The 12,420-nt window shown below is 42.0% G+C and overlaps 1 protein-coding gene across 1 annotated transcript in view; it reads left to right on the forward strand.

Moving 5' to 3' along the window:
• LOC124605789 (rRNA N6-adenosine-methyltransferase ZCCHC4) overlaps positions 1-12,420 on the forward strand; it is an 85,071-nt gene that overhangs the window by 7,178 nt on the left and 65,473 nt on the right. Inside the window, exon 3 of the mRNA XM_047137680.1 lies at positions 6,606-6,934. Within this exon, the coding sequence (XP_046993636.1) occupies positions 6,606-6,934 (329 nt within the window). The remainder of the gene's footprint in view (positions 1-6,605; positions 6,935-12,420) is intronic.

The following is a 12,420-nucleotide window of genomic DNA, read 5'->3' on the forward strand; positions in this document are numbered from 1 at the left end:
ATCGTATGTTTTAATAGATACTAAATGTCCGGCCTCAGCTGTGTCATGGAATTTTTGTAGAACATCTAATTGCATGTGTTTAGGAATCACTGGTAGCCACCTTTTTCCAAACAGATCAAAGTTTTTCTTGCATAGTAATCCATTAACTACCTTAAACTGTCCATTCACATCTTCTGACCGATTTAAGGTTATCTTGGTGTCCTCCTCCTGCTCAGCAGAGTGATCCTGGAGTGCAGCGAGACAGTCACCATCTTCATCAACGTCTTGATGGTCTTGCACAGGGTTTCTTGAGAGACAGTTGGCATCTTGGTGTTTTCTTCCACTTTTGTACACTATGGTAATGCCATACTCTTGGAGACATAGTGCCCACGTAGCTAGTTGTCCTGTTGGGTCTTTAAGTTCTGTCAACCAACAAAGTGAATGATGGTCTGTAACAACTATGAATGGCCTTCCATAGAGATACTGTCAAATTTTGCACATGTCCCAGATCACAGCAAGACATTATCTTTCTGTAGTTGAGTAGTTTCTCTCAGTTTTTGTAAGTGTGCTAGAAGCATAGTCTTTAACCTTCTCTTTTCCATCTGAAATTTGCACTAGAACAGCACTGATCCCATACCCACTGGCATCTGTGTGTAGTTCTGTAGGTGCTCTCTCATCATACAGACCAATTACAGGGTCAGTCATCAGAGTTTCTCGCAGCACATTGAAAGAATCTTGTTGAGCACCACCCCAGATAAATTTAGGATTGACTTTTAACAACTCTAGGAGTGGCCTGGCTTTGACACAAAAGTCTTTGATAAAACGGCGGTAATAAGAACATAATCTGAAGAAGCTTCTCACACCTATAATACTTTTAGGAACAGGAAATTCCGTTATAGATCTCACCTTTTCTGGGTCTGGCCGCACACCTTCGTTTGACACAAGGCGTCCAAGTTTCAGTCCACCTTGTTGGAGACACTTACGAACGGCCCTCAGTCTTTTTGTGTGTTCATCAAATGTCTCTGAGAACACTATAATGTAATCTAAATAACAAAAACACATCCTCCACTTCAGATGCCTTAGAAGATTATCCATCATCCACTCAAAAGTTGCTGGTGCATTACACAAACCAAACGGCATTACCTTAAACTCAGAGGTGATGAATGCAGTTTTCTCATGATCAGCATCATCTACTTAGATTTGCCAGTATCCCGAGTACATGTCCATGGTTGAGAAAAACTTAGCCCCCTTCAGACAATCTAGTGTATCATCAATTCGTGGAAGAGGGTAAACGTCCTTTTTAGGTATCTTATTAAGCTTCCTGTAATCAACACAAAAGCGCCAACAGCCATACTTCTTCCTGAAGAGAACCACTGGTGACAACCATGGGCTCTCCGAAGGCTGAATGATGTCATTCATCATCATTTTCTCTACCTCGGTGAGAATTATCCGATGTTCCGTTGCTGACACACAGTATGCTCACTGGCTTATTGGTTGATGGTCTCCAGTGCTAACCCGGTGCTTCACCGTCAGTTTGTCTAATTTGCTCTCCACCTGTGGATTGAAGTATTCAGAGAACTCTTGAAGAACGGCAAGTAGATTTTTCTGTTGTTCCTTAGTGAGATCTGGTGATGGTCGAGCTAGAAGATCTTGTCTCGTAGTGGTAGTGCTAATTTCACCCACAGACTCGGGATGGGAGGCCCACAGACTCAGGATGGGAGGTTTCTATGACACTCAGCTGTTCTACAATTAACGGCTCAGCAGTTGCTACACACATGCGTCTTGAAAGAAACTGTGGTTCTCGGTGACAGTTAACTACCCACAATCCACCGAATCCGTTCTAAAACGAGATGACAGAGGCTGGGATGACCAAGTTATTCTTCAATGGTATGCTTCTCTTACATTCCACTACAAGATCCGTGGGTTGATGCATGGCATGACACATGACAGTTACCTTTTGTAGCGCTGACTGCAGGAATGATCTCTTCTTCCAGCACACATAGTCTCCACACACTTGGATACGCATTTTCCTGTCCACAGTATTTCATCTTGTCTAGCATAATCTTTGAGCGACCACAATCTATAATTGCCTGAGAAGCTTTCAAAAAGTCCCATCCAAGAATGACGTCATGACTACACTCTTGTAAGATGATGAATTCTAAGAGCTGTGTATGGCATCTTATACCCACATGAATGACACATCTTCCTGTAGGTTTTACGTATTTCCCGTTCTCCACCTTCAGTAGAGATGTTTTGTTGTTGAGGAATATGGTTTTCTGCAACTGCCGACTGTACTTCTCCGAAATGACTGAATATGATGCTCCAGAGTCCACAAGAGCTTGGGCTGGTCAGCCATCCATGAAAATACCCTTCATGATATGGGCAACCTTATCTTCCTCCTTCATTCTAGGATTCACGATTTTATACAGCTCCAAGATATCCTGAATTTAGGATGCTGTCATTTCTCCTGGACTAATGCCCTGCACTTTAATTTATCTTCAGCCTTGCACTTCTGTCGTCTGTCGCCGAAGTACTTGCGCAGTTCTGCCTGGAATACTTCCCAGCTTGTGAACTTCTCCTATTTGTTCTCATACCATTGCTTGGCAGTGCCCTCAAAGTAGAAAATTACGTTAGCCAAACACACGGTGTCATCTCCTTTGTTAAATTTGGCTGTACGCTCTTATACCTTCAGTCACTTGTTTGGATCTTGACCATCGCCACCAGAGAATATCGTCCTCTTCTTCTATCTCCGATAGATTGCGATCTGCTGAATATGGCTCGAACTCGGATTTCTCGCCACGTAAATGGCAGCTCTGTCGTGGCCTGATGGGAGCCACTGTATTGTTGATAATGTGCAGTATTGCAAGTTCCAATACCCAGCGCCTCCACCAAAATAATGTCATCTAGAAGAAAGTGTAATTAGATGAGTGATGAACACTACCTGCACTTAATAAAGCACTTGCACATACAAGAGCATGGAGCGAACTGCCTCTGGCCAGAACACATACGGTATTTATATCGCTACAGAACATTCCAGTACATTTGTGGATACTTCCAGAATGTACTCGAACTGAGTATAGAAATTAAAATTTTACAGTTCAGATGAGTTTTGAACTCGTGACCCTCGGTGCAACAGTCTAGTATCATAACCACTACACTACGGCGGCTGTGCTTCTCAGCTTCTTCTGCAACAGTATATGGTCAACAGTTAAAGGAATTAACTTATTTGCCAGTTGTGTAATAGTGTTATTTACAATTCCTATCTTTTATATTATTATTTAATCCATAACTGATCTGTATTTCAATATTTTGTGAAAACTTTCTTACTCAAGTCTTTAAATAGGCACCAAGAACTGTATTGAGTCAGTCAGCACTGAGCCACACTGTGGGTAATTGATCCTTAGAGTCTCTGTTTAGCCAGCAATATGTGACATTCTATAAAGTAGTTTTGCATTCCATGACTTCCGTTCCATGTGGTGTTATAAATTGCACCTCACATAATTGGTTTAGACTCCTTGAGAGCTTTATGGATTGCTAACCTACTTTGTAATAACCAGTAAGCCATCGATTCTTTAAAATGTCAAACTCTGGTGTATGAAACAGCTTCAAACATCTGATTTCTTTACAAATGACTTAATATGTTAAGTATTTGATGTTAAGCATGTCAGCAAGAAAAAGTTTAGAAAATGTTTGAAATTATGCCTAAAGTTTATTAGAAGTCGCTAAATGCTCTCATTATGAAACAGTGGATGAACATAGTTTGGGTAATTTGCCTCCACTTTAAGCAAAAGGTAGTTTTTTGCACATCTCCGCATTTTCGATGTCATATCTCCTAAACTACACTATGTGATCAAAATTATCCAGACACCCCCAAAAACATATGTTTTTCATATTAGGTCCATTGTGCTGCCACCTACCGCCAGGTACTCCATATCAGCAACTTCAGTAGTCATTAAACATCTTGAGAGAGCAGAATGGGGCACTCTGCGGAACTCACGGACTTCGAATGTGGTCAGGTGATTGCGTGTTGCTTGTGTCATATGTCTATGTGTGAGATTTCCACACTTTTAAACATCCTTAGGTCCACTTTTTCCAATGTGATAGTGAAGTGCAAATGTGAAGGGACACATACAGCACAAAAGCGTACAGGCCGACATCCTCTGTTGACTGACAGAGACTGCCACCAATTGAAGAGGGTCATAATGTGTAATAGGCAGACCTCTATCCAGACAATCACACAGGAATTCCAAACTGCTTCAGGATCCACAGCAGGTACTATGACAGTTAGGTTGGATTTCACAGACAAGTGGCTGCTAGTAAGCCACACATTTCACTGGTAAATGCCAAATGACACCTTGCCTCGTGTAAGGAGCATAAACATTGGCCGATTGAATACTGGAAAAACATTGTGTGGATTGACGAATCACGGTACACAATGTGGTGATCCCATGGCAGGGCTTGGGTATGGCGAATGCCCGGTGAACATCATCTGCCAGCATGTGTGGTGCCAACAGCAAAATTTGGTGGCAGTGGTGCTATGGTGTGGACGTGCTTTTCGTGGAGGGGGCTTACACCCCTAATTGTTTTGCATGGCACTATCACAGCACAGGCCTACATTGATTTTTTAAGCATCTTCTTGCTTTCCACTGTTGAAGAGCAATTTGGAGATGGCGATTGCGTCTTTCAACATGATTGAGCACCTGTTCATAATGCACGGCATGTGGCAGAGTGGTTATCCCTGTAATGGATGGGCCTGCACAGAGCCCTGACTGAATCCTATAGAACACCATCGGGATGTTTTGGAATGACAACTACATCCCAGGCCTCACCGACAGACATAGATACCTCTCCTCAGTGCAGCACTTCCTGAAGAATGGGCTGCCATTCCCCAAGAAACCTTCCAGCACCTGATTGAATGTAAGCCTGTGTGAGTGGAAGCTGTCATCAAGGCTAAGGATAGGCCAACACCATATTGCATTTCAGCATTACCGATGGAGGGCGCCACGAACTTGTAAGTCATTTTCAGCCAGGTGTCTGGATACTTCGGATTACATAGTGTATGTGTTGTACAATGATACAGTTTTGCAGATACGTTTAGTGCTGAATAGAGTTAGTGGTAAAGAAACAGTAAATTAAAACATCATGTGTGATGCTGAAGTTAAACTGCATGAACAGCGAAAATGTAGTAAGTGATGAACTTCTTCCCTTTCATCATTTTGTAGGGGTGTCAGTGAGGAAAAGTTTCATTAAAGTTTGAAATAATTTGTAAAGTTGTTGGAAGTGCTCTCATTCACAAATACTGGATGAATACAGTATGGCTATTTGGGCTCCACCAGTTGACCTGTTTCAAGGAAAGCTCACAGTTTCTAACAGTAATACTTGTCTTATTGTGTCAAACTTTTAACATAACATTATACCTTTTAATGAGTAGATTATAACAGAAATGTAAATTTTTAAATTCAGTCAACAATCGTGCAGAAAATTGAAAATCAAATTTTTGCTATCTCTGGAAGCAATTAGGTAGTGGTTTAGTAATGCAGATAATGAAACTTCTTATCAGAATTCTGATGACCATTAAAGTGTTCTGTGACAGTAAATGTGTGTTGACTGAAACTGAATGTCTTCAGAGTCATCTTGGATATTTTAAATTGTTCTAAGCACCTATATGTACATCTGCTTTACGAGAAATTAAAACCTCAGTAACGGCAATTAAGGTTAGTTACCTGACGGGGGGATTCTTCTTCTTTATCCTAACAAGAGAACCTCCCCATCGCAACCCCCTCAGATTTAGTTATAAGTTGGCACAGTGGATAGGCCTTGAAAAACTGAATACGGATCAATCGAGAAAACAGGAAGAAGTTGTGTGGAACTATGAAAAAAAAAAGCAAAATATACAAACTGAGTAGTCCATGTGCATGATAGGCAACATCATGGATACTGTGAGCTCAGGAGCACTGTGGTCTCGTGGTTAGCGTGAGCACATGCGGAACGAAAGGACCTTGGTGCGATGGGGAGGTTCCCTTGTAAGTGCTTCCTCATTTTGAGTGATGGAGTTTTGTAAAATATTATCAAAATAATATTTAATGGCGAACTGCTCAGCAGTTTATAAGCTTTCTCTCTCTCTCTCTCTCTCTCTCTCTCTCTCTCTCTCTCTCTCTCCTCCCCCCCCCCCCCCTCCCCGCTTCATGACAAGATTATTTCTCTCTTTCAGTTTGTTATGTTCACTTAACATTTTATCTACAGTTAGTTGCTCCACAGCCTGTGGTCTCGTGGCTGGTGTTGCTGCCTCTGGATCATGGGGTCCCGGGTTTGATTCCCTGTCAAGCGTGGGGCTGGGTGTTTGTGTTGTCCTCATCATTTGTGACAGTGACTAGATTGGACTATGTGAAAAAATTGGGTTGTGTAAAAATTGGGACTTGGTTTGGGCGCTGATGACTGCGCAGTTGAGCGCCCCACAAACCAAACATCAATATACAATTAGTTGGCAGAGTCATGTACCATATGTCAGTTGTGAAAGGTGTATTACTTCCAACTAATATCAGAAGAGTTGATGGTAGACATTTATATGTTCTTAGCATTTTCAGGATTATTCTATGAAACCAGTACTATTTATGTTTCCTTTTCAGGTCCAATGCTGCTATTTGCACAAAAGAACAGGAAGTTCTATGCTTGTTCTGCATGCAGAGATAGAAAGTTGTGTCCGTATTTCATTCAGCATGGGACTGAAGTTAGTAAAGCACATCTTTTATCTTGTGCTGCTGAACGAGAGAAATTGGAACCTGCAAGCAATATTGATAGTTTGCGCCAGAAAGTTGTTAAATTGCTAAAGAAGAAAAAGAAAGTGGATTACTGTCATTCTTGTGAATGTTTTGTACTTGGTACTGAGGAACAGGGTCACAGTCATCACGAAGTTACAGCCAACATAACCTTTCACCATTTTACACACCCATCTGAGGTGGGTCATCAACAGAACTTGTATCTTCACCATAAAGGTAATTTATGGTTTCTGCTGAAGTAAGTGTTGTCCTTGAACGATTTGTTGTTACTTAAACTAAAGATGTGTTGTTTTGAATTCATTCATCAGCAATGACTGATAATGTGGAGTATGGGCAGAGACAACAATTTTACATGGTTACATAATTGTCATTAATTTCCATTATCTGTGATAAGTCGAGTGTTTGCTCACAGATGTGATGACAGAAACATTTCATTAGTATCTGATGGGGCAGAGGGAAAGAAATGTGTTAGAGACAAGAATATGGCACCATACACATAGTGTAAAGAGCATGCTCAGAATCAGTCCATGTGATTCACAGATTGGAAGTAGTAATCTTACAAGAAGCAAAAGCAAAACTTAAGAGCTGTAATAAGAGACCTAAACTGTTAACCATTTTAGTATTGCTGTGTTTATGCAATCATATTTGCATAAAAATGTACCGGCAACATTAGTTTTATGGATTGTTATGAATTCGTTGACACCACTACCTTTGTTATCTCTCAGCTTTTTGCAACACAGTGTTTTGGTCCTGTGCTTCTGGGTGTTCTGCTGAGTAGTTTGCATTCATGCGCAATATTTCGACTACCAACACAGCTTTCTCCTATAGGTTCTGTAAGTTTTGCTGTTATGTGTACTTGCGCCTTGGACTCCAGTCAGGTTGTGAACTATTGTTGGTCTTGCACTGCTATTTGTAGCCGACTTCAATTCCTGATGCTCACTACGCCCTTTAATGTTCTTTTGGTTTTTGGAGCTCACACAAATATTCCATGAAATTCAAATTTTCTCAGCATTGTTCAGCTCTGGTGGATGTGATGGCTGGCAGTAGTTTAATAAATTGACTGCCGGACCCCAAGCATTATTTGAATTGAAAGCCCATCTGTGTTTATAATGTTTTCTGTTTCATAGACTCCTTAATTAAGCTATCCCAAAAACTTGGCTTTTGTGCCACAATACTGGTCTCATTGTATTTCATTTCATGATTATATACGAGGTGGTGCCCGGTGAAATCTGATTTGTTGACTGCTTTAGTCAGGTGCGTCACTGAGTTTTTTTCCCTTCTCTCCTCGACTGTTACACTAGTCTTCCCCATGTAAGATGTGGCATATTCACATGGCTTTTGGAGACCTGGACCATCTTTAACATTACAAAGAATACCTTTTATCTTAATTGAAGGAATGGAATACAATGGATACCATATTTCCATAGGAGACTATAGATCTTTCCAGATATTGGGCCAGCACAAGGTAGTAAGTGATATGTGGCTTGTCTTCCTTGATCTCAGTCTCAACCTCTTCTGCAGGCATTCTTGGTTTTCCCTGCATTGTCAGTTCAATTTAATGTTCTGAGTACCCATTCCTTCAGAACACTATTCATAGGTGGTGTATTTCTTTCGTGAGGCTATCGTTGTCTGAAAGTGTTTGACCTCAATGGACCAGAGTCTGTTGCATGAAATATTTTTTTTGCCTGATGGTGACGGCTCGAGGCATGGAGATAGAGATCAGTGTGTGTATGATTTCTGTGTACGTTGTGATGTAGGGATCCATCAATTCTTCTCTTTATTAATACTGAGGAAAGGTAGTTTTTCATCTTTATCAAGTTCCATTGTGAAATTTATATTATGATGGATAGAGTTTAAATGTTGCAGGGACTCTGAAGCTTTTCTGCTCCATGTTGCCATACTACAAATGTGTTGTCTGCATACCAATAGAAACATGTTGGTTTCAACTTGATGGAGTGTAGTGCCTATGCTTCAAAGTGTTCCACGTATATATTAACCATGACAGGCAGCAGTGGACTGTGTATGTGGTTTCACACTTTTCCACGATTCCTTGAGAACGTGTTGCAGATATTTTGAGAGCTGGTATGTAGGTGCACCAGTATTACTAACTTTTTGTCTTAAAGGAGTTTCTTCTTTGTGTACCTTAGGAAGGCCACTTAGTTGTGGTGGCACTGTTGCTTGTGTATAACACTGCCAACTTTGTACTACACTTCAGCCAATTACAACTCCAGGATATGAATATTATCATCACTTTCAGTGTGGCCTCATTGGAAATAAATGCAGAAAAGTTTGAAGATTGTTTCATGCAGCTTTTTATTCACATCCTGACATTAACTTATTTCCTGTTCGTTGGAAAGTATTGTGAAAAATGAAATGGTGCAGCGATGGGTAGTTCGTTGTTGCCTGTCAAGATGAACCTACATTTGGAAAACTTTGAAGTAAAGCCCCTAGAATCCGTCAAGTTGAAACCAACATGTTTCTGTCAGTACATGGACAACACATTTGTAGTATGACCATAAGGAGTGAAAAAGTGTCAATTGTAGTATAGCCATAAGGAATGGAAAAGTTTCAAGAGTTACTGGAATGTTTAAACTCTACTCATCATAATATAAAATTCACAATGGACTGCCATAAAAAGGACCAACTACCTTTTCTGGTGTTAATAAAAGGAAGAATGGACGGATCCCTGAGTCATGATGTAGTCAGGAAACCTACCCACCACTGATCTCCCCCCAAGGTGTTCACAACTTTTTAGTGAGTTTGTGCTTGGCTACCCTGGGGCCGCAGCCTTCACAGCACCCTTTCCCTTTCCGTGCTGCTTCTCTATCCTCCAGCTATTCCGGGATTTTTTGGGAATGTATTCTGAAGTTTTAATAGCCCGATATCAGAACAGTCGCTCAGCGTCTCCCCCCCCCCCCCCCCCCCCCCCTCCATTTTGGCATTTGAGTTTCCCCTTCATTTCTCCTTCCATCCTGTGTACTCCTGAAGGGCGGCCCATGAGTTTGACATGTAACAGGTGACTGGGTAATGCATAATTCCCAGTCCTGGCTCGACAGGTAAGGTTAGTAAGTACTCTCTGGTACAGGCCTGGCTCAGGGATGGGTGATTGCCTGAGCTGTTACCTTGCCGAACTGCCAATGTCCCTTTATCAGGAGTTCGGGAGGTGTGACCTGATGTGTGAACAGTCACCTAAGGTGGGTGAGCTCCTCTCTGAGGAGGGGGGGGGGGGGGGGGGGGGGAAGTTGGAAGGAGCGCACCATTGGAGACTCTGGCAATTGTGGGGATTTTCTTGCAATGAGCTAATTACCATCTCAGTCTACGTCTACTAAACATAAACAGAATGAGGCTAAAGATTCAAAGAATCACCCAGCTGCACCTGGATTCCTCGTGGTATCACGTACTGAAGGATGTCAGTCTTTTGCTACTATTAATCCATTTATTACTCAGAAAGTTTAAGGCCTTGTGAAATTCTGCTCTGGTTTACATAATGGAACTTTGGTTTTGGAGACCAATGGTGAATTTCAAGGCCAACAACTGCTGGCAACTTCAATCATCCACAGCTACACTGTTTGTGTCGAGGCTCATCAAATGCTGAATTCTTTGCGTGGTGTTATTTACACTAGGCTACTTGATGGTCTAACTGAGGGAGAAATCCAGACTTACCTCTCTGATCAGGGTGTCACTGCCCATTGGCTAATGAAAAAGTTGATGCAACATTAATGCCTACACACACTCTTTTTCTCAAGTTTGATCAAGTAGTGCTTCCATTGAAGATCAAAGCAGGCTGTGAAGTCATCACAGTCCGACTGTACATTCCAGACCTGATGTGTTGCTATAAATGTTACTGAAAACTTGGCTGCAAGCTGATGAAGTCCGCGTTATCCTTCCTCGCGTTAGCTTTTCTCTTTGCAATGCCTGCATTCCTCCGTCATTTGTTGTTAACTGGGCAGACTTCCTCCAGCTTATTGATCAACTCCCTCACCCCTTTTTCCCGCTCGGTGACTTAAATGCACACCATCCCCTTTGGGGATCTTCCAGAACCTGTGTGAGATGTCCCCTCTTGGCTGATCCTCTCAATCAACTCAACCTCACTGGAACACCCATGTTACTTTCAGACTCCACACACACCTATTCCAATTAGGACCTCTCGTTCCGCACTGCCCAGCTCCCTCATTGTCTCGAGTGGTTCATTCTGTCTCAAGCGACCACTTCCTGTGTGCTCTCATCTGCTGACTCCTACCCTACTTATGTGTAAACCCAATTGGCAGCTTTCTGAGGCCAACTGGAGGCTTTATTCCTCCCTGGCGACCTTTGACGAACATTTCCCCAGTTGTGATGACCAGGTAGAGTGACTCTTGAAAGTCATTTTTGTTGCCGCAGAACGCTCCATACCTCATCCTTCATCTTTATTGTACAATGTCCTGGTCCCCTGGTGGACTGAGGCGTGCTGCGACACAATTCACACGTGAAGATGTGCTCTCTGCATTTGTAACTGCATCCTACGATGGCACACCGTATTCGACATAAACAGTTGCGTGCATAGCATCACCACATTCTTTTCGATAGAAAAAAAGCTAGCTGAATTTTATTCACTTCCGTGGTGTGGGGAAACCTCTGTCAACGTTCTGTGACCAAGGTCTGTTCCCCAGTTTCCAGCCTGACAGTAGAAGGTGACATCATTGTGGACCCTCTAGATATCTCCAATGCCTCGGGCTGTTATTTTGCAGAGATTTTGAGCTCCATCCACTGTCAACCTTCCTTTCTTCCTTGTAAACAAATGGAGGAGGCTCAGATGATAACCTACAATACCGCTTTTACTATGAGGGAGCTAGGTCATACTCTCAATTCATCCTGATCCTCCACCCCAGGGCCAGATGATGGTACGTTTCCCATACACTGGCATGAAGCCACTGTCATACCCATACCTAAGCCCATTATGGACAAGCAGCTTCCTTCTAGCTACCACCCCATTTCTCTCACCAGCTGTGTTTCCAAGGTGATGGAGCTATAATTCATGGTCGATCGGTATGGTGTCTCGAGTCTCACATCCACTAACTGCTGCACAATGTGGATTTTGGTGTACCTGTAGCGGTTCACCTGCTCTGTTTATCTCTTAGTTTGATTTCCTCGGTGTCGACGTACTGGCCGAAGAAATAGGGGATGGACATGTACTACTGTCTACTGTAAATGATGTAGCCGACAGATGCACATTTGCGTTTCAGTCTTTTACTTTCACTTTTCACAACCCCCAATGTTACACAGTTATATGTGGCCACTGATGAGCAGTAAAAACCTAACCACAAAGTTCGCAGTTCTTGAAGAGTAGAAAGGTACGTATGGAGCAGACACTGTCATTGTTTTTACAAACGGCCTAATTGTTTAACACTTATTCCACAGTTAAATTGAAGGATTGTTGTTGTTGTTCTAACCAACACTGGTTTCTCATCTGGAACTCGGCCGTGGACTGACTGTCTTGTGACCAAAAATCAGGCCCATGTATATCATCACAATAATAAGTACTGAAACTACACATTTTTCGAAGTTAAATCTACAGAAATTACAATTAAAACTTACTTCATTCAGTTAACTGAATACATTGAAAAAATTGTGTCTTTTTAACAGTTTCTTCTACTGCAATAGTTAGGCCAAATTGTTTGTTTAAATC

Source organism: Schistocerca americana, chromosome 3 (genome assembly GCF_021461395.2).
Source record: "Schistocerca americana isolate TAMUIC-IGC-003095 chromosome 3, iqSchAmer2.1, whole genome shotgun sequence".
NCBI classification, from domain to species: domain Eukaryota; kingdom Metazoa; phylum Arthropoda; class Insecta; order Orthoptera; family Acrididae; genus Schistocerca; species Schistocerca americana.